General features: G+C 33.7%; 1 protein-coding gene and 1 long non-coding RNA gene across 3 annotated transcripts; both read left to right on the top strand.

Moving 5' to 3' along the window:
- Positions 1-873: 873 nt before the first annotated feature.
- Positions 874-2,826, top strand: LOC106328820 (protein indeterminate-domain 9). Of its 2 annotated transcripts, none has more exons than XM_013767343.1 (4): positions 874-1,150; positions 1,295-1,694; positions 1,812-2,603; positions 2,675-2,826. In XM_013767343.1, the coding sequence occupies exons 1-3, from the start codon at positions 1,015-1,017 to the stop codon at positions 2,560-2,562; spliced, it is 1,287 nt and encodes a 428-aa protein (XP_013622797.1). In that variant the 5' UTR covers positions 874-1,014; the 3' UTR covers positions 2,563-2,603; positions 2,675-2,826. The 2 variants fall into 2 exon arrangements, with proteins under 2 accessions (XP_013622797.1, XP_013622796.1); XM_013767342.1 differs by having other exon boundaries at positions 875-1,159.
- A 14,142-nt stretch (positions 2,827-16,968) lies between these two features.
- Positions 16,969-17,960, top strand: LOC106332113. Its single transcript, XR_001267997.1, has 2 exons — positions 16,969-17,505; positions 17,625-17,960. It is a non-coding gene; the product is annotated as an uncharacterized LOC106332113 (long non-coding RNA).
- Positions 17,961-23,134: the final 5,174 nt, after the last annotated feature.

Genomic DNA, 23,134 nt, shown 5'->3' with positions numbered 1-23,134 from the left:
TGATTATAATAATTTAAAGAGTTTTATATTATTTGTTTATACATTTTCATATTCACGCTAAAATCTAGTGTTATTGGTACGGTGATTTTATAATTCTATATAAAATCTTTTGTTATTCAAAAAATTTAAATGTTAATGATTTTTATATCTATTAAAGTTAATGTTATTGAAAATCTAGTGTTATTGGTACGGTTTGAGTCTATCGGTGACCAATTTGTAAGAGAGAACAGACTTAGTGAAGAGAGAGAGATTCCCTTGTCGCCAGCTTTCTTTTTGGTCTTATCCTATCTGTCTCTTTGCAACAGCCCAAAAGCTTGCTATCAAAATAATAAGAACAAAATTTCATCTATTAAACTGTACCGACAGCCATCCCAAAAAAAAAAAAACCTTTTTTTGATATTTTTTTTTTTAGCAAACACCTTTTTTTAATCTTTCTTGGAAAAAATGGACATCCCATTTTTCAGTCCATCAAACAAAGGAAATATCTTGTTGTATTTTTGCGTAAAGTCTTGTGGGGTTTATATCAAGAAAACTAGTGTAAAACGTTCGTCATTTTGAAATAACATTTCTAGATATAAACAAAGGAAGTACTATTATATGAAGAACATATTTCTTATATGCTTATTATATATAACTTATAAAATAATACTTGAACTTCTTGTCACTTGTGTACTCTATTACAACTGTAAGATTAACATTATTTTTTTAAAAAAAAGATTAACATTTATATATATATATATTCATCTGCTTGCAAAATTAAACATTTATTTTTTTTAAGCTACAAATTTAGATATTTATTATATATGCGAATTTGGTTATTCAGCAGATTTTTTTTTTTTTTTTTGGTAACTCTCTCCATCATCTTGCTTTCAGATTTTTTTACTTGATTTAGTAGAGAACTGTGAGACGAGTTGAAGCGTGTTTCGGTATATTTCTCTGTCCAACTCTTTTGCCTTCTTACTTCGAAACTCTCTTTACCTCTTTCTCTCTCTCCTCTCTCTCAGCTAAACCAACATGATAATACCAGATGATCCTCATCTCCTCTCATTCCCCAGCTACGTCCTTCACCAAGAACACATCACCCCGAATCCTAACCCTAACCCTAATCCTACCGCCTCAAAGTCAAACAAAAGGAAAAGAAATCTCCCGGGTAATCCAGGCATGTACAGTCAATTCAAATCTTGGACTTTGCATATTCTAATATATGCGTTTCTTGAACAGTATAATTATTTTCTCTTTTTCATTTTCTAGTATTAATTTGGTATTTTAAACATACAAAAACAAAAAAAAACAGATCCAGATGCAGAAGTCATCGCTCTATCGCCAAACTCGCTCATGACGACGAACAGATTCATATGCGAGATCTGCAACAAAGGATTTAAGAGAGACCAAAACCTTCAGCTTCACCGGAGAGGCCATAATCTTCCATGGAAACTAAAGCAAAGGACGGACAAGGAGCAAGTGAAGAAGAAGGTGTACATCTGCCCTGAGAAGACCTGCGTACACCACGACCCGGGTCGAGCCCTCGGGGACTTAACTGGAATCAAGAAGCATTTCAGCAGAAAACATGGAGAGAAGAAGTGGAAATGCGACAAATGTTCCAAAAAATATGCAGTCGTGTCGGATTGGAAAGCTCATAGCAAGATTTGTGGTACCAGAGAGTACAGATGTGACTGCGGTACCATCTTTTCCAGGTTTTTCGAAGTATCAAACTCATACCTAATGATTAGTTTTAGTTTCGACTGATCAGGATCTCTGGTCACATGTATAACATTATTGATTTAGTTTCTTTGATGAATAAAATGGAACAGAAAAGATAGTTTCATCACACATAGAGCATTTTGTGACGCTTTAGCCGAAGAAAGTGCTCGATTTGCCTCAGTTCCACCAGCCGCAGCTGCATATTTGAACAATTCCTCGGATGCAGAAGTCAATCTTGGAAACATCAAACCAAATCATCAACAACGACTACTTGATTGTACATCTTCTCAACTGGATCGACACGGTTTCAATGTCAATCGCAACAACATAAATGGCTTCACGGGACAATCCTCCACCAACCAGCTTCCTTTAGCAGCCAACGTTTTCGCATCTTCATCATCTCCATCACCTCATAGTGCATCTGCTTTGCTTCAAAATCTATGGCAATTACAAGGACAATCATATCAGCAGTTGCTACTCAACAAAAACAACAACAACATTATACAAAATGGAATGCCCAATAATCAAGAAGATCATGACACTATAAAAAGGGAATTAGTAATTAATGGTTCTTTGTTTTCTTCGGAAGCACGCACCAGTTATAACCAAAACGGTGGACAGGAAATAGCCTCGATGTCAGCCACGGCATTGCTGCAGATGGCGGCTCAAATGGGCTCAAAGAGATCGTCATCAAGCTCCAACAATGGCATGGCTTTTGGTCTAATGACTTCCTCCATCTTCAACAATAAAGAAATGGAGAATAAAATCAAAACTAAGGAAGTCGATGAAAGAGGCTTCACAAGAGACTTTCTTGGTGAGGGAAGTCAAAACCGTCCGGCCAATATTGATGGTCAACCATAATCTTCCAACCACTACGACGGCACACCAACCACCGAATCACAGTATGTTATATTTCTTTATAAATAAAAAGAAAAGGCAAGAATACTCTGGTTAAGATGTTTTCTAAATGCAGAAACATAAACTATAATCAACGTGACGAGCGGATACATTAAGCCTGGCAGCACAAAATGAAGAAAATTGTGAAAGAAGCTATTCTGACTCGGAACTCGGAGAGAATCTCTGAGTCAACTCGGTCCTGAACACTGGGTCCTCTCGCTTGAGAAAGATAGCTATTTGGGTCCCCTCCTGCATGCAGGGCGAAACCTCTGACCCTGCATGCCCAACAAACCATACACTCCTTTCTTTCTTTTATGAACACACGCTATTTTTTATTTTATTTTTTTTTGTTCACACGCTATTTCTTTTCTTCTTCTTTCCTTCTTCCTTGTAATTATTTCATGATTTTTTTTTGTCAACGTCATGATTTTAATTTTTTTTTTTTTTTTGTAACTGATCATGATTTTAATTTTGATACACTCAAAAAAGAGAAGGCAAGTGTGTACGTAGGTTATCTTAACCCTTCAGTAACTTGTTAGTCTTTTTTTTTTCCTGGTTAAAGGTTACCCTTTTAACATAAAAAAAAGATAAAACTTTTGAAAGTATTAAACCACAAGCAAACTTTAACAAAGTTGTTATTGGAAACCTTTGGTTTTATCACTTAGAAACTTTTCTTTTATTACCGTGTGATTATTTTGGTCGTATGGAAGGGCCAAGTTAATCTCCAATGGAAGGTGCAACTCATGATTGGATTTTTTGCTTTGGATATTCAAATGGTCGTAAGCAATGGATTGGATCCCTATATATTTGTGTTGCCAAATTTAGAGCTAGTAATTTCGCTCTTGAAAGAAATGTATCATGAACTAACATGACAACTCCTCGTCCAACGAAACTATTTTTCTATTGTTTATAGAGATAATTGGCTGTATATATCTTTTATGAGCCAATATTAAATAAATGCTTAAGAACCATAAAACCTCAATTCACTGTAGAATTTTGGCAGTATTGTTCTCATAATACCCTTCTGTCTACGATTTCATTAGATTTGACTTATGTCTCTATTCATCTCTAGGTGCGCCAGCACACTGATTCTAAACCATATTTTTATGTTTTTAATATATTACTTTTTCATTGCCGTAAAACATCACAATCATCTTCTTCCTCTTTCTCAACTCTTCATCAACAAAATTTTTCTACTCCTTTCTCCTTTGCGTATTGATATTTTTCACAAATGATCAATTTTTATTGTTTAATCAATTTATATATATACTCTTCGGTCGACTAACGATTCTCCTTCTATTTTTCATATGTAATTTGAGATTAAAAAAAAGAAAAAGAGAAAAGCGATGATGTTTATGGAGGCTATGGAGCACAAACTGGTAAAAAGGATTTGTGTTGAAGAAGAAAGAGACAGATTTGGAAGATTAAATCGTAATATCCACCTTCGTATTTTACTTTTATGAAATTGATAAGTTTTAATGTAGCAACTAATATATTGTGTTATATATAAAATATACTATAACGGTTAACATTGTAGTTATCGGATGCATAATATTTTAGATGATATATAACACCATAGCTTAGCAAAAACAAATATGTGATGTTTGTCGGTGTTAGATAAATGATTTGTATTTTTCTTTCAAAGCATCTTTTTTTTATCTTTTTGTACTTCATCGCATTTTGGTAGAACTTAAGGCCGTTTAATTAACAACATGTGAAAGAGCTCGAGCGCAACATTCTCTCTAGCAACTCGCTTGTTCAAAAGATGCGCGAACAATCTAACAAATGATTAAGAACATATGCTTCTTGATGCAATAGTAAGTCCGCTGGAGTTGCAAAACCAAAGTATAACACTATGATTTAGCGGTAAAACATTTTGTTAGCTGACACTAATCTGTATTGTTTATCGGTATTAAAAATATCATCTGTATATTTTAACCAAACTTTTATCAGTTAATGGTAACTTAATTTGTAGCATGTAACAAACCAAGTATCATCTAACAAAAACTCTTCATATATAAGATAAACATTGGTCAATCACTCACATTTAACAAAACCATTAACCTTTAAGCCAAAAGATACATAATATATCAATTATATTATCTATCTTTTTGGTTTAACAAGTAACATAATTTTTTTTGTTAATCTGATTGTTGTTCCAACATAATGTAAATATTTTTCTCTTGGACAAGTTCAAAAATTTAACACATACTCCATGTACTCAATAGAATCTCATGAGGGCTAACAGTAAGCCGGGAATACCTTATAATAACCTCTAATAATGCATGTTACGTCTAACATCGGTTGTAGCACCTAACATCATTCTAACCGACCATAAAAGAATGTAACTAGATATACATCGGTTGTAGCACCTAACACCATGCTAAGCGACCATTAACAATGTAACTAGATATGATTTAACAACATAACCTAACATCTAACAAATCTTGTCATCAGATAACTAATATAATTTAGGCTAACATAAAAGTCAACCAAATGACTAAGATAATGCATCTAACATCAGGTGATAAAAAACTGAGACGAAGACGGCGCTATAGGAGAGGAAGATCGGTAGCGGACTCTCACCATTCAACTCATGCAGAACACCCACAAGATCTGGCGATTTTATTCGGATGCAGCGGCTCGTGTGACCTCTGATTAGAGCTACAATTATGATTTGGAATTTGAAAAAGCTTCGATTGTGAAGGAAGGTTAGAAACAATTATTAATGGAGAACTGAAATTTAGATACCTAACAACAAGGAGCTTAGGAGATTTCCATGCGACAGAGGAGGTAGAAGAAGTGGGCACGAGCAGTTGAAGCAGAATTGATCACCGCCATAGGTCATCTTCGTCTAGATATTTATCATTAAAGGTATAGGAAGAAATCAAAGATCGTGACGATGGCTCTATGAAATTGTTCTCTCTACAAAAAGTGTTAATTCTCTCACCAATGGATTCTTCACCTGCTACAAAATTCTAATAAAAATGAAATAATTCTCTCACCATATGTATACGTAGAGTACGATCGTAGAGTCATTATTTCATCTGACACAATATCATGTATGCTCCCATTTAGAGTCATAGATTAGTAGGGGTCAAATGTGGATTAAGAAAGTTCAACAGTGCCGTGGGCATTTAGCTAATTTTGAGTTATTGTATGCATATAGAGCCTAATTTCTCTTGTTTATATATAATTCAGGTATTGCCAATTTTTATCTCAACAGTTAACATTCTCTTACGGTTTAGTTCCGGAACTACATTCATAATATGTGCTAAAATATATCCTAGTGTAGTAAATATTTTCAAATTTACACTTAAATATATACTAATAAATTAGATTATTTGAATTTTAAAGACTAATCACATCAAAAAAAAAAATATTTTAGAAAGCATACACCGATTTATAGAATATTGTTACCCTAGTCTTAATGTTTTTAGCACAAGTTACACATTTACCTTTGTTTTTAGCAAAAATATTTTTTAAAATACTTGCCGAGTTCATATTATAAAATTCATTCATCTTTTTCATTCATAATCTTCTTCAAATTTGGTGATGCATTTGTTCGATTATGAACATTTTATTGTTGCTAGGTAAGTGATCCTGGACAACAAAACTTTTTAGTTGTTGTGGTGCATCATATTCACAGACTGAGTGGGAATATCAAGCATTTTCCTGTTCACACCTTGTGTGACCTTTTAATAGATGATAATCCGCGTGTATGCACGAAGTGAATTTTTTATATTAATGTTTGTTCATTAAATGATGTTAACATTTTACAACACTATAATCTTTATTGATTGTAAAATAACGAATACAAATGTTGCTCTATTAAATGTATCATCTTCGTTGTTGAAGATTTAAAGTATTACATCTCATTTTAATTATTTACAAGACTTTATATGCATAAAAAAATTAAGTTTTGCGGCTGACACAAATCACCAAAATCAGGTAAGCAACATCAATTATAAAATGACGAATGTGATTAGGTTTTCTGATCTCGATTTGTATAATATTGACTCTTCATAAGTGATTTAATTTTCTACCTCTATAAAATTGTTCTTTCTTTTTCACTGATATGAGTTTTTTTTTTTTTTTTAACTTTTGTGAATTTGATGTGAATATCATAAGTATCAATTTAAAAAGATGGACATCTGTAAAAATTAGTTCCACTCCAGAATCAAATTTTGAAGAAAATCACCGGCAAACTTTACTCACAGGTTAGTGTTCAAATAAATTATATCAAGTTGTTATATAATATAAGTGCAGACTCGAAACATAAATATATATCTAATATATATTCACCGTTTCGGTCTACAAATCATCTAATTGTAGAAGAACAAAACAAATTACTTATTTTATTAACGTACGATTTTGAGGTTTAGTTACTTAAGAGTATACCGATAAAAAATATATATAATACTTTATCATTCTACTATATATAAACTATGTACAGTAGAAGCTCCATAAATTAATACTCGGTAAATTAATAAACATCATAAATAATAAATTTCTCTTGTCCCAATTTGAACCATTTCAAAATATAAAACAAATCGATAAATTATAAAAAAACATCATATTAATAATAATTTCTCCGATCTCATTAAAATTATAAATTAATAATTTATATGTATATTCCATTTATAATTACAAAAAACCATTATATTATGGGTTTCTTTCAAAAATGACTCAAAATTTTAAGTCAAACGCAAAAATAACATATGCTTTTTTTGAAACTTTGTTTTGTCCTATTCACCCTAGAAGTTCTAGTTATTTACGAAAATGCCATTACTTTTTTTTGAAAATAATGCTTTTATCTTACCATCCTCATCTTCACCAAATATTTACAACTTTGTCATTGATATCAATACTTCAGACCAAATTGAGAGTGTTAATGCCCTAAAGTTTTGATTTTTTCTCATCCTTTCTAATTTCCTATCCACACAAACCACATATCTTACACTTTCTCTCAAAATTCATCAAAAAAATTGAAGATTTTGATTACAAATTATGTAAGGTTCATAAGCTCACGATTCTTGGTGATTAACGAGTAAGTAGCTGTTATAGTGAAGTTCTGGGTGATTGGAGAAACCACGCAAGTCATCTCACGAGTTCAAGGTATGAAATTGCGAACCACGTTTTATTTTTCAGATCTGTTCGACGAAGAAGGCTTCTTTAGAAGTCTTCTTCATCAAGAAGACTTCTTTAGAAGTTTTCTTCATCGAGAAGACTTCTTTAAAAGTCTTCTGGTCAATGCATATGTTAGTTTTGCAATTGACCTTTTGTGTGTTTTTAATAGAAGACTTCCCTAGAAGTCTTCTAACTTTCCTTTGTAAACAAAAAAATTTCGAATTCCCAGAGAAGACTTCTTTAGAAAACTAAATTAAAACTTCTTTAGAAGTCTTCTCGGATAAACAGGTTACTTTTAAATTTGACCGAAGTTGGTCAGAAATTTGACTTTTTGTAGAAGACTTCCTTAGAAGTCTTCCTGGAGAAAACTTCTACAGAAGTCTTCCCTAAGTCTTCTCAGTGCCGGAAGATGTCTGCGTGGATTACTTTTGCAATTGAAAAATAATAGTAAAACATTTAGCAAGGCGAGACCTACATAAGTCTAGCCTTGTCTCCGCCCACATGTGTTCCAGTATTTTCTTCTCCTTCTTTTTTTTCAAATCTTTCTAATTTGAGAAGCAAACTGGTGAGTAATTATCTCTGATGTGAGAAGCAAATTGGTGAGTTTATCTTTGATTTGAGAAGCAAACTGGTGAGTATTTATAGAAAATTTCGAAAGGTTTTACGACCAATTAGCGTCATCTCGTTCCTCGTAAATAAAAAAGTGGTCCTCGTAAATGAACGAGGACGTTACGAGGAAACCAAACACGGGCCTCGTGAGTTCCTCGTTAAAGGGAAGATGGGTCTGGGGTTTGGAATATATGAAGTAGAAGATAAGGAAGATGGGATTTGGGGTTTGGGGTTTCAGATTTTAGGGATTTAAACATAATCCTCGCTATTTCCTCGTAAACTAACGAGGAGCTTATGACGAATCCTAAAAAAATAAAGAACACGGGACTCGTTAATTGCACGTAAGCACAATTCGTCGTAAAGACCTCGTAATAGGAAAACGCGGGCCTCGCTAATTCCTCGTAAATAAAAACGCGGACCTCGCTAATTCCTCGTAAATAAAAACGCAGGTCTCGCTAATTCCTCGTTAATCAACGAGGACGTTACGAGGAAACAAAATGCGGGCCTCTCTAATTCCTCGTAAAGAAAAACACGGGCCTCGCTAGTTCCTCGTAACTTTACGAGGAAATTACAACGATTACTAATTTCTTATATATACACGCAAACTTCTCACTTCCATTTCGTCTCCACTTCCTCTCTATTTCGTAGCAATGGTATGTACTCTCTCTATTTCCTCTCTAATTTGATTAGTTTAGGGTAGATTAGGTGGCTAGTGTAGGGAATTTAGATAGGTTTACTGATTTTATGTTAATTAGTGTTGATTAGGTGGTTAATGTAGGGAATTTAGCTAGATTTATAGAATTTGCTATTTATAGAATTTAGTAATTACTGTTGATGTTAATTTTAAAAATTAATTTTTTTTTTCTAGACGGTTCTAAAGAACAGACTTACTCCCCATTACAGAGAGATGTTCGGTGAGCCTGGTAGTCGTTTAGACCCGTCTTCTTCAGCTCCCGATTCTTTGGGTCCGAAGACTGTCCCCGAGACTCAGCCTTCTCAAAGAGTCTCTCGGTCTTTTTCTTCTAGTGCACCATCTGTTCCTCATGTGCCTCCTCCGATGGCTCCTCCGACGATGCCTCCTCATGTGCCTCCTCCGATGGCTCCTCCGATGCCTGCCGAGATTCCTCCCAATTTGATAGTGCCTCCGAGTGCTCCTTACTCGCAGTACACTGTCGAGGACCTTCTCGATCAGCCAGGCAAAGAAGGTTTACCAGTCATAGACCCCGACCGACCGGACGGAACTTTGTGGTATGTTACATTAATTATTATTTTTAATTCTTTTAAAATTCTTTTATAACATTAATAAATAATTTATACTTTAAATTTGTTTTTTTTCAGGTTTGGGGTTGACGGATGTCTTCCATCAGACGTAACCGACACGATCAAAGGTTACTTCTCCATGGTACATCCGAACTGGAAAAAGACGCCGATCTACGTCAGAAAGACGTGGTTCAAAATTTATGTTGTAAGTTACTATTAATTAATTATATATACCTTAACTTTTTCTTGATTTATATTTTTTCTTAAAAACTAATTATTAATTTAATTTTTTTTTACAGCAAAAATATCATTGGTCCATGGGGGTCAATGAGAGGGTGAGGAAAGCGTTTTACGCGAAGGCGAAATTTCGCTTGTTGAACACGGTCTCCAACTGGAAGGGTGACTGGATCGTGAAGGGGTATGAGCGTGGCAAACCCGCTGAGCTCACCACGGATGTGTGGGATGGCCTCATCCGTTATTGGCGGGAACCTGACGCCATTAGAATCGCCCAGTCTTGCTCTGCCTCCCGTAACGTGGTAGGGCCGATGCTTCACTCTACGGGACAAAAACCCCACCCCGGTGTCCGTTTGGAAATGGTAATTAAATATTTTATTTAATTATTTTTTAATATATATATATATATATATATATATTCTAACTTTCTTAAATGTTTTTTAGGCCAAAGAGGCGGGACAACTCCCGTCTCTTTTGCAACTTTACGAGAGGACCCACAAGAACAAGGTGGACCAATTTCTAGAAGGCAAGTCCCCGAGCAAATCTTCAACGACTTGGTTGCTCGGGTTGACGACCGCCAGACCCAACTGACCCAGCAGTCCACCGACGGATTATCCGTCACCTTATCCACACTTGAAGTGGATAGGATTTACGAGGAGGTAAATTTTTTTATTATTCATTTAATTTAACTTTAAATTTTTACTAACAATATTTTTTTTTTTTTTTTAAGGTTGTCCCTAAGAAAAAGGGACATACGTTGGGGATTGGTTCCGTCAACGATGTTCCGAGAGCGACATCGTCTTATGGTCAGAGATGGGATGAGGAAGTCACTGAGCTGCGTAACGAGTTGGCCTCGACAAAAGATGCGTTCACAGCTCGTATGGGTGGAGTCGAGGGCTTCTTGTACGTTATAGCGGCCACAAATCCGGAATGGGAGCCCATGTTGAGGAACATGCGACAACAACATCTCATTCCAGGCGAGTCATCCGACACACATAAAGAGGCGGAGGTTGCGAGGAGGAGTGAGGAATTCTACCAGACGATGAATGACCCTTAGTTTTTTTTTCGGTTGTTGTATTATAAATTCAAAACTTATTTTTATATAAAATATTTTTGTATTGATTTTTATTTTAAATTATAATTTTATTATAAATTAAATAATTTTAATTATTTTTTTAATTATATTTTTTAATTCTGTAAAATAAAAAAAGAAGTAAATTTGTAGCTAAATTACGACTTATTTACGTGAAAATTTTACGAGGAAATGACGAGGAAGGTTAAACGAGTATTTTACGAGGAAATATTTTCGAGGTATTTACGAGAATTTTATGAGGAAATACTTTCTAGATATTTACGTGTAATTTACGAGGAACTCCTTTCGTGGTATTTACGAGGAAATATAGCGACCTCCTTACGTGGAATGATTATGTGATTTTACGACGAAATGATATACTCCGTCTTTACGACGAAATGTTTTCCTTGCTAAGTTACGACGAATTGGCGAGGAAATATGCGTTACGACGAACGAGTAACGACGAAACGTGTTTCCTTGCTAATTCCTCGCAAAGCCTCTTTTACGACGAACTCACGAGGAATACCACCGTCGTTAATCTCATGTTTTCTTGTAGTGTTTGGTCAAACCTTTGCCCGCGAGATAAGACTTCTAGAGAAATCATCCGACGGAAGACTTCTAAAGAGGTATTCTCTCGAAAAGCCAAATATAGTCAACTATAAAAGTAACCCAGCAGATTTCTTGCGACATTGAGAAGACTTCCGGAAGACTTAGAGAAGACTTATTTTGAAGTATTCTCCAGGTAGACTTCCCTAGAAGTCTTCTGCAAAAAGTCAAAATTCTGACCAACTTCGGTCAAATTCAAAAGTAACTTGTTGATTCGGGAAGACTTCCCTGTGAATTTCGAAAAAAATTCAATTTCAAAAGTAAGCCAATATTTACAAAGGAAGACTTCCGAAGATATCTTCTGTAGAGTAGACTTCTTAAGAAGTCTTCCTTCGTAAATTTGTAAGTGCAAAACTGACCTAAACAGAAGACTTCTTTTGAAGTCTACACAGAGTAGACTTCTTTTAAAGGCTTCCGTGGATGACCTCCAAAGAAGGATTCTACGTAAATATTTATTAAACTTCAAATTTATCCAAAATTAAAATGATTTTTTTAATATTTTCTTGCTAATTCATGTTTATTAGTCAATATTGGGACTACTGAGTCGAATTTATAACTTAATTGGTGATAATTATGAAGTTACAAACAATGATGTTTAATAATGTTTCAAGCTAAACGAAGAAGTCTTCTGTAACTCTTCCTCATAGAAGACTTGTAAAAGACTTCATAAGAAGTCTTCTCCGATGATTTTGTTTTATTAAGTTGATGTTCTGTGTTTACTTAACTTTCAAAAGTGTTAAGTAACTTCAAGAATATCAAGGCATGTGGTTTAATGTGTCTTTTTAGATCATAAGATATAATTTTTAACTTACATAAAATTTTAAAAATTTCAACTTTCACTTAAAATTCAAGTTTGATCTTTTGTGTATTTGACTAAGTTTTTTTTAAGTCTTCTCTCTTAGTTTTAGTAAATTTGACTAAGTTTTGTATTGTTGTGTTTTGTTATGAGTGGGTAGAATGGTTAAAAAAATTTGTGGTATGTTGTATCAATAACTTCAATAATGTCAAGTACTTTTGGCAAAACATGAACATATTTAGCAAATTCTTTTGATTAACATTTCTTTAAGTTTACAAAAGAATTCACAACTAAATAGTGCACATACAAATCATAAAACAGACCATAAACAAAACTATTACATATGAGGCTAGATATCATTCCTCAACATAGATAAGCTTGAACTTCACTTGACATCATTCCTTTGTACCACTTTTGATAGAAGACTTTGAAAGACTTCCCGAAGACTTCTCAACAAGTCTGCCAGGAGTCTTCCGAGAGTTTCTGTGTCTGCCAAGAGTCTTCCGAGAGTTTCTGAGAGTCTTTCAAGAGTCTTCTGAGAAATCTTCCAAAGTCTAACTCATATCTGAAAAATCTGCATATTCAAACTTTGGAAGACTTCCTGAAGACTTCGTGGGATGTCTTCTAGCATAATATGCATTAGAAGACTTCCCAAGAAGTCTTCCGAAAGTGTTCCAAGAGTCTTCTAAGAAGTCTTCCAAAGTCTGATTTAGATCTGAAAATTTTATATATTCAAAAGCATTCAAATATCTTCAAAACAGAGAAAACTTCAAAAACACTTTTATGCTTAATAATAAACAAAAAATTATCACATTAGGTTGAATTTATAACTTTTTAGAATCCAACATATAAAATACTAAAAAAATACATATCCAAAATTTGTACCACTTTGGACAGAAGACTTCCTGAAGACTACGGGGGAAGTATTCTAGCATAAAATGCATTACAAGACTTGTCTAGAAGTCTTCCGAGAGTCTTCTAAGAAGTCTTTCAAAGTCAGTCTCAGATCTGGAAAACCTACAAATTCAAAAACATTCAAATGGCTTCAAAACAGATAAAAACTTCAAAAATATAATTTTATGCTTAAATATAAACAAAACAGTCACAATAGGTTGAATCTATAGCTTTTTAGAATATAATATATAACACCAAATAATATATATCCAATATTTATAGATCTACCTTTTAATGAGTGAAAGATGAGAACCATATAATGAAAAACCAGCAAAAAGAAGATAAATTAGTGAGAAGACATAAGAAAAAAATGAGAAATGGATTTAAATTTGGTGTTTTGATGTTCAAAGAGATTAAGGAGAGGTTGGAGAGTTTTAGAGTGAGAAACATTACATTTTTGTTGCATCCATTTGAGAGGAAGAAAGAGAATGTGTAAATTTTCTTTATATGTGGAGACAAAAATTCCAATAACGTTAAATATTTTCGAAATAGAAGTCTTCTAGATCCTAAATTCTACTAAAATGTAGGCGGAATATGTCGGAAGACTTCTTGGGAAGTCTTATGTGAGTCTTCCGGACCCTATAATCAAATAACTAAGCAAAAAACACTTTTTAAACTTTTAATATATTAAGAAAGTGTTTAAATCAAGTTATTAGATAGTAACTAATCACTTATAGGTCAAATTTTTTTTAAAAAAAAAATAAGATGAGATTTCAAAATCTAACCCTAAAAATGCTAACAATATTACAACATATGTTATCATACCCTAAACCGAAGAATATCATGACTCAATTTACATTCACTCATCTATGTTAAAAATAATTCAATTTCAGTAAAACTAAATTTCTATCTTTCAAAAATGTTTATTAATACATGATTTTGATTTTTTACCTTTGAAAATATTTTTTTATAAAATTTATTGATTATTTTTAAAATCTAATCTATAAGAAGACTTTCTCTGGAAGACTCCTAGATGACTTATGGAAGACTTTGATTTAGGCGGGAAACCTACAATTTTCCAAAATTTAGGCGGAAACCCCAAATTCTACTAAAATTTAGGCGGGATGTGTAAGAAGACTTCTTTTTAAGTCTTTTGTGAGTCTTCCAAACCCTAAAATCAACTAACTATGCAAAAAACATTTTATTAAACTTAAAAGAAACTTAGAAAATATTTAAATCAAGTTATTAGATACTTACTAAACATATATGGGTCAATTTGAAAAAAAAAATGAAGGTAAGATTTCAGAATCTGACCCTAAATATACATACAATACTATAACATATGTTATCAAACCCTAAACCAATGACTCATGAGCAAATATACATTTACTCATATATGCTGAAAATAATTCAATTTCAGATGAACTAAATTTACATCATTGAGAAATGTTTATTATTACATGATTTCAATTTTTTACCCTTCAAAATATTTTTTATAAAATTATAAAATTATTTTTAAGATCTACTGAACGAAAAAACTTACAAAGAAGTCATAATAGAGAAGACTTCTTTGTAAGTCTTCTCTAACGGAAGGTTATAACGGTAAAACTGAACACACGTTTTTTGTTTGTTCATAAGAGGGTTGTTGTAATTTCACTAGCCTTTTGGATTACCTTTGCATTTGATTGAATTTGGGGTACACTTTTGTATTCAAAATCAAGTTTTGAGTCATTTTTTGGCAAATCCCCCTTATATTATTTGTTTCACATTCACAATGGAATTATTTTTATATTTCATAACACTTAATATATTTTTATGAGATTTAATAAAATTTTATCTAAAACCACATTTAAAAATTCTATGAGACATATTTTTATGTATACAAATAATATGATAAAACTAATATAAATTTCAAACTTCAAAATTTTAATTAATTTATATACACTAAAATCAAATATTTTTCTTATTTTAGAAAAGATATATGCCTTACACAGAAAAATCTTAAAAAGAAACTTTTGTAAATTAATAACTCTATAAATTAAGATAATATCAAAGACCCAATTGTATAAACTAAGAAATGTTTGATTTGTTAAGTGATAAACTATAAAACTTATAATAAATAGTTCAAATCTCTAATTCTTACAATTATAATAGCTAGATAGGTATTAGGGAGAAAAAAATATCAGACGAACAATCAAGTCTCTCATTCTTCCAACAAACTCAAAAAGAGGTGATTGGAATCTTGTCAAGATATTTCATTAAAACATTTTGAGGAATAAAAATCAAGACTAAATTATTTTATATGAATGAAATAATATATATATATATATATATATAGTGCTTCCAATATTAAAAATCAATTTGATTTGTAGAAATGTATTTTTGGGATTGTCAGGGTCAAATAACATATTAGAAACCACATATTTAAAAAATAATTTATATACATAAAAATACATACATTAGAGTAAGCACATAAATAAAAAAAACTAATACGGCAATACCTTTTGTTTATTTACAATCATGTTTTTGGTAAATAAATCAAAACAATCATTTTATTTACTTTATATGGTATATAATTAAACTTTGAGGATACTGACATAGATATATATAGTATATTTTACTATAAATATTTATTATTGACACTTCCTATTCATATGATTTTATTAACATTTGTATATTTGTTTTAACAAAAATTTAAACCGTTAATCACAAAACTTTTAATTTGAGATTTTTCAATACAAATTTCAAAATTAAAATATTAACATAGCAATAACTTTTCAATGTGAAATTTGAAATTTTGAAATTAACATATATTTTATATAGTGTATAATTTAATTTAATAAGACTCAATATTCATACAATTTATGATCATTTGTATCTTGTTTGAACAAAAAAAAGTTAAACAATTGATCAAAAAAAATTCAGTGTGGAGCTTTTAACATTTTTAGTAATTTATAGCCGTTTTAAAAAAATTCAAAATATAACATATAAGAATAAATATAATTTTTTTATCATATGCTTAATGTGATTGTTTAATTTTTTTTTAATAATAAAAATTTTAAAAAAAGGAGAGTATACAAAAGTTATTATCAAATATGTATTATCCGTAACCATTAATCGTTATATATATGTTAATCATATTAGGTAATTACTTAGCTTTTATTTAAGGAAGGAATTGAGAATATTCTTTTGTACAATATTAATCAATTTGATAGTTAGTTTAATAAAAGAAAAAATATAATATATATTTATATGGACCAATTTATTTTTATAAGGATTGTAAGAATCATCTTAGTGATGACATTTGCCTACGAAAACATGTTGTAATGCTCTACGATTAATATACATAGGATATGTGTTGATCGATTGTGCTAGTAGTCTAATTCGATTTAAAATCTGACATTTTACCAACCTAAGAGCAACACCAACGGTGCCAACCCACATAGATTTCTTAAAATAACAAAATATTAATTTTTAATACAACTTAATTACTTAATTAAATTTATTTTTTGTTTTTAAAAATCAAACCAATAAAAAATTGTCATTTGGATAGTGAGGTTAGTACGAAGTTCTAAGACCATGTTTATCCAAGGTCCTTAACGGTTTTTTAAGGATAATAAATGATTTAATTAATTCAGAAGTAATTATAATGTTAGTTACCGATCCTTAAGTGGGATTTTTGGGAATCGATTTTAATGGGGTGTTTGGTACACGTGTCAGCGAGGAAAGGCAACAAGATTTTTATTTCTTTATTTCTTTTGTGTCATTTTTTTTCCACGCGTTTGGTGTTCCTCGTCTTCTCCGTCTCTCGACGATCGAAAGTCAAAACCCACCATGTCTGCGCTCGCTTTTTGTTTGAGACGATCGACGACTCTGTCGGTCATCACGGCGTCTCCACCGTGTTCTCCGTCAGACGAAACCCTAAACCAATCACGGAAGCTGAGAGAGACTCTGTCGGGAAGTCACGTCGTCTCCTCCATCTTCTCTCCGTCAGAAATTGGGCTTTTTTCTGTTTTGCTTTGATTCAGGTGTGTCAATTTCGAGTGAGTTTGGTGAAAGATACGAAGAAACATGAGCTAATGTGGGAGAGCCAACACGATGTGTTCTGATCTTTATGTGTTCTGATTAACTTTGTGTACACTTGGTGGCAATCTTACAACGTATGAGCTTGCTGCTAGAAACGATTTCGTACTTGCGCTTCGGGCTAGGATTGAAGCTATACCTGATGGGACTGCGGGTGGTCCTAAAAGCACTAGTGCGTGGGCTCCTTCTACAACGTCTCGTCCTGATATCAAATTTGATTCAGGTGATTCAAAACCCAACTAGCTTTGTTCCTTATTGTGTATCTATTTGAACTGTTTATTCTTATTTTGAGCAACCTGAAGTTCAAGATCACTACTAAGTCATCTCTATTGTGGATATTAGATGGGCGTTTTGATGATGATTACTTTCAAGAATCACATGAGTCCAGCCAGTTCAGACAGGAGTTTGAGATGCGGAAAATTAAACAGGCAGGTTTAGATGCTTTGAAGAACATGGCATCTGATATGAACGAGGTGAGTTTCTTGAACTACATCTCTTATAACAGACTTCCAACTTATTCAGTATTTGAGCTGATGAACCATCTGATATGATTGTGTAATGTTTTGTATTTTTATGTGTCACGGACTAGAAAGTCTCGTGTGTCTCTTTGTATTTTTATGTGAAATAGATTTGGTAATAAAATATCAGCATTAAGGCTCGTGTGTCATTCTTGAACCATTCATCAGCTTCTCTCTTATTCCAATTGTCATTCTTGTTTTTACTTTTACAAAATCTTACTCAAAACCTCCGTATTCAGCTTATGTCTTATTGCATTCTCCTTCCTCTTCTTCAACTAATCAAATTTTTCATCACAAAGTCTAAGTAAAACACATATAAACACATATATGGCATCTTCCTTTCAGAACACTTTTGAAGGATCATTTGATGAAGATTTTGATGTTTATTATACTAATCTTTACTTTTATGTTTTTTTTTAATTTATGTTTTAAATGTTATTTTTTAATATATTTTATTTAATAAATAAATTTTATCTTTAAATAATTTTTTTTAAGAATCCTTAATTAAGAAACTTCCATTGGACCACTCAAAGTGGGAGTTTCTTAACTAAGGGTTTTTAGTTACATTTATTCATTAAAAATTCATTAAGAAACTCATTAGAGGTGATAGAGATAACCATGCTCTAAACCTCTCATTTTAAGAACTTTCTCGCGTTCTCTCTCGACCCTTCAATTTTTTCTTTATTTTTAGTAATTGGATACTCACACTATTCCCCCGTCAAAGATGCTCTAAAAGTGACAATCTAGGAACGACCGTATCACATATAGTCTAAACTTAAAGTGTATTAATACCATCTCCAATAATGCATTACAATATGAGAAAATTAAAAATAAGGAAAAATTATTTCCAGTGTATATCATTTTATGGAAAAAATGAAGATATTATAGTAAGCATCAAATTTGAAGGAATATTATTCACAGTACTTATTTTACTACCAAAATTTTTATTTACAAAAATCCTTAAAGTTTCTTACAATTTTATTTTATATCTAAAATATTAAGTTGTATTTATTACTCTAACAAAATTATTAATATTTTCATTGACATAATTATAAGTTCATTTAAATCATTATATATATATTATTAAAAATTATTAAAAATCAAAACTATATATATAGTATAAGTTTTGTTAAAATAAAATTATGATTGGGTAAAATTATATTTTTTTTCAAATAAACGATAAAATTAAAATTTAATAATAAGTTATAATAATGTAATGTATGTAGAATATTTTATTCTGAGAAAAAAATGAAGGAACAATTGGAACAAAACTTAATTCAGTTTGAATTTACACAATTTTGATGGAAAAGAATATAACCATTGGAGATACCCCTACAATGCAAACGTAAACATTCTGTGCATGTTTCGCATATGTTGTTTATAGATGTTTATAGATGCTGTGGTGAGGAGTCGGCTTTACAGGGCTTTGATGGTGGAGCGATTTTTTTCAGATTTCTGATCTGTCGCTCTTTCCTTCTCTCTAGAGTCTTAGGCACACTGTCGGTGGTTTCTATTTTCTCGGGTGAGTTGGTGTTTGATCCAAAAATGGTTTTTATGCTGGTGATGTTTATTGAATCAATACAATAAAAGAATCTAGGTTGAATGATTAGATTTTTGAGGTTTAGAAAAAATCTTGAAATAAAATCAGATGGGAAAAGAACATAAAAAAGATTTCATTGATTAAATGTTCATTACAAAGATGATTACAAAGGTAAAGTGAACTTTAGAATACAAAATTTCTATGAAAATATGTTTTTAGGAGAAGATCCTTTCTAAGAAGAAGGTACCTCCTTATTTATAGAAGGATGAAGCCTAGGGCTTTCTAGCAATATGAGCCTAATTCATTGTTTAATGGGCTTTGAGGGAGGATGTAAATCCACTCCCAACAGTAAGTCCCCCCAAGTTCGTTGAGAGAGATGGAATCGATCTATGCGAAGTTTACGAATAGGGTTTATTAGACAATGAACTAGACACATTCATGCCTATGACGGTTTAGGCGAGTTTATTTCGAGCTTGTGCCTAGTAAGAAACGAGTTTGCTTTAAACTCGTGCGTAGTGAAAGACGAGTTTACTTGACTCATGCTAAGACAGAGGCGAGTTTACTGAGAACTCGTGCCTAGTAGAAGGAGAGTTCAATTTAAACTTGTGCCTAAAATACACGTTTACCGAACTATTGTTGACCCAAAGTCTCGTGTTGAGATCGTGTGTGCCAAGCAAGTTGTTGTCTTGTGTGTTCGTCAGGCTATGATGATGTTGAGAAATGTGCCGGCTTGTGCTGTTTGTATTGCTTCCGACAAGCTCGTAGCTGTCTTTCGAAGCGTGACGACATGATGGTGGCGAAAGACATGATGGTTTTGAGCGCTTGTTGATCACTGGTCACGAAAGACATAATCATGATTAGATGAATGTAAACCCAAAGACATAGTCAACTTTGGCATAATCAATAAGCAAGCGATCAAACTTATAAGAGGATAAGCAGCTTAGAGTTGTTTAGTGATTGAAACCACATTTATAATATATGCGATGACACATATGTGTTATTTAAAAGTCACGAAAGCATGTGATAATGTAATTAAAGGACTTATCTTTGCGGTGGAGCTTTGACCGGCAAGTGGTTTTGTCGGTAGATGATAAATTGGTAAACTGCCAAAGAAGAGTTGAAGACTTGATGAGCTGTTTGACTTTATCTTTGTTCCTCACTGTTGTAAACTCCTCTTCGTATTTCTTTGAGATGACAAACTCGAGCATACGTTGTTCGGAGAGTTGACATTCAAAGCGGAGGTGGAGGTCAGGCATGAAGCGTCGAGAGAGCACCACGGACTTAGTGAAGAAGATAATTTAGGAGTGTGCATGAGCTTGGGCCTCTTGATCCTCGATCTCGAGCTCGAGCTTCTTGATGGCTGACGTATGTGCATGACCTTTAGCCTCATGACCGTCGAGCAAGTGTTGGAGCTTTAAGCCCGCAAGAGCTTCCGTTGATGGAGCTCGTTGGTGGTGGTCTCTACATGACAAAGAACAGAGCTCAACTCTGCTTTCAGCCGCCGTTGATGGAGCTCGGAGTTGACAAAATCTGATTTTTCTGAGCAGAGTTTAAGGCGGTAACAAGCTGCCATTGTTAAAGCTCGCTGGGAACGTTGGAGGGTTTCCTCCTGGTAGCAATAGCTTCTACATATCGTGAAAGATAGTTCTCTTCCATAGCTGTGGGTGCAAGGACCTTAGTGTGGCGGACCTGCTCAAGTCTGACGGCTCAAAAGCAGCGGTGAAGAGGCTTTCAGGTGACTATGAGGGTCACATGTCTGCTTCGCAACTTTGAAATGGATGATCATGAGTTGAGCATAAAGAGAGACCGAGCTTGTCGTGGTCTATCACACGTTCCTATGTTTTCTTCTATTCCTTACAGAGCTTGAAGCCAGAAGCAAGCTTCTAGTGGTGGAGCTGTCTGTTGAAAACGTGGACAGTGCTCGTGCCAAGCAAGTAAACCTTCTCAAGCTTCTTGCTTGTGCCAAGCAAGTGATGACCGTCCCGAGTACTGGGCGTAGTCTTCGAGACCTTGTGATGAGCACAAGGTGGTTATGGTGACGAGGTATGGAGCTCGAGATTGACAGAGAGAGGCAGAGCTGGTTACTTCCATTAATAGAGCTTGAACTCAACACTCATCTCCTTCTCGGAAGCCTATTCACTTTCGCAAAGCGAGTCGTGGCGAGGAGAAGCTTGTGACGAGATAAAGTGTTGAGCTTTCTAGAGATCAAGTCCACAGCGCTGCTGAGATTAAGCTCGTTGGGAGAGTTTGCTCTAAACGCCGCCAGGATCGAATCTCTGACCTCCGTCTCTGCCGTGAGCAAAGCTGTGACTCCAATCTGGAGACTGAAGATACTTCGAGAGGCGTGAACGCTCTGTACCAGAACCCTCGCAAAACCTAGATTGTCTTCAACATGAACCGTCCAAAGGCAATCGTTGTTCTTGTCCTATCTGGCTGGTAGTCGACAACCGTTGAATGGAACTCGAAGGATGTGAGAAAAGCAGTGACAGCGGAATAGAAGTACGATTCCCTTCTCCAGGAGTCGTCGCCGGCCATTACTCTTCCTAAAATCAGAGATCAATTTTTATTAATTAAAATTCCCTTCATAAATCAAGCGTATGTATATTATAATGCCATGATTATGAATCGAAATTTAATAATGAGATGAGATTGTGAAACTTATCTTTTCCAAAGATGATTTTCAATACTCGGCACAAACTGGCGGCCAAAGGCTTGATGGAAGTTTCACCCCAACAAAAACAAAGCTTTCATGAGAAAGCTTCATTTTTTATCTTGAAATGGTGAAGTTAGATCTAGGATTTTCCCAAATTTGATATGCTTTAAAGATAGTTCTCCTTAGCCCCCTCTTTCTCGCCAACTGTTTGATCCAAAAATGGTGTTTATGCTGGTGATGTTTATTGAAGCAATACAATAAAAGAATCTAAGTTGAATGATTAAATTCTTGAGGTTTAGGAGAAATCTTGAAATGAAATCAAATGGGAAAAAAACATAAAAGAGATTTCATTGATTAAATGTTCATTACAAAGATGATTACAAAGGTAAAGTGAACCTTAGAATACAAAATCTCTATGAAAATATGTTTTTAAAGTCTAAGAAGAGGAGAAGATCCTTTCTAAAAAAGAGGTAACTCCTTATTTATAGAAGGATGAAGCCTAGGGCTTTCTAGCAATATGGGCCTAATTCATTGTCTAATGGGCCTTGAGGGAGGATGTAAATCCACCCCCAACAGTTGGGTTGGTGTGGTGTTTGTTTCGATCTTTTTCATTGGCGTCTTGGAGAGGTTCCTCTTGCCCTACCGACCAGGAAAGACTCCGTTGGCTTCTTTCCATTGGTGACGCCAACATAGAGTGGTGGGATTCTTGGGTCTCCTTCTCCTCTGGTTTTTAGGCGTGTTGACTGTGGGCTGGTCTCGTCTCTTGGTGTGTCTATGGCGTTGTTGATGGCCTCTTTTCATGTTGACCCTTTTCTTGCTCTGCTCCGAATTTTCTCTTGCTCTTGTCACTATCTAAACCTCTCTCAGATTTGGTGTTTCTCGGAGGCCTCCGCATGCTATAAGTCAAGTGAGGAGCTGTCGAACCGAGTCCCGGTTCTCGGTCTCGGCGTCTGAAAAGATATTTTTATGGCTTGTAGTGGTCATAAGGTCCCAGAGTTCCTTGAAGGCTTCGGACATTTTGATGTGACTTTGCAGTGCTGCGGCTTGGTCACTTGATTGGTTGCAGTAGTTATGGCATTTTCTCAGCTTGCAGGTTTTGACTTTGTCTTGTTGCAAGGACGCTTTTGGATTGGCCCGCCTT

The sequence above is a fragment of the Brassica oleracea genome, chromosome C3 (genome assembly GCF_000695525.1).
Source record: "Brassica oleracea var. oleracea cultivar TO1000 chromosome C3, BOL, whole genome shotgun sequence".
Taxonomy (NCBI): domain Eukaryota; kingdom Viridiplantae; phylum Streptophyta; class Magnoliopsida; order Brassicales; family Brassicaceae; genus Brassica; species Brassica oleracea.
The sequence above is the reverse complement of the archived record's forward strand: the minus strand, read 5'-3'. Positions and strand labels throughout refer to the sequence as shown.

What these genes read in the sequence shown, in the direction of transcription:
- LOC106328820 (XM_013767342.1), top strand. Translation starts at nt 1,015, where the DNA reads ATGATAATACCAGATGATCCTCATCTCCTCTCATTCCCCAGCTACGTC. An exon ending in AAATCTCCCGGGTAATCCAG is followed by an intron (nt 1,160 to 1,294) that starts GCATGTACAGTC and finishes AAAAAAAAACAG; the next exon opens with ATCCAGATGCAGAAGTCATC. An exon ending in TGCGGTACCATCTTTTCCAG is followed by an intron (nt 1,695 to 1,811) that starts GTTTTTCGAAGT and finishes AAAATGGAACAG; the next exon opens with AAAAGATAGTTTCATCACAC.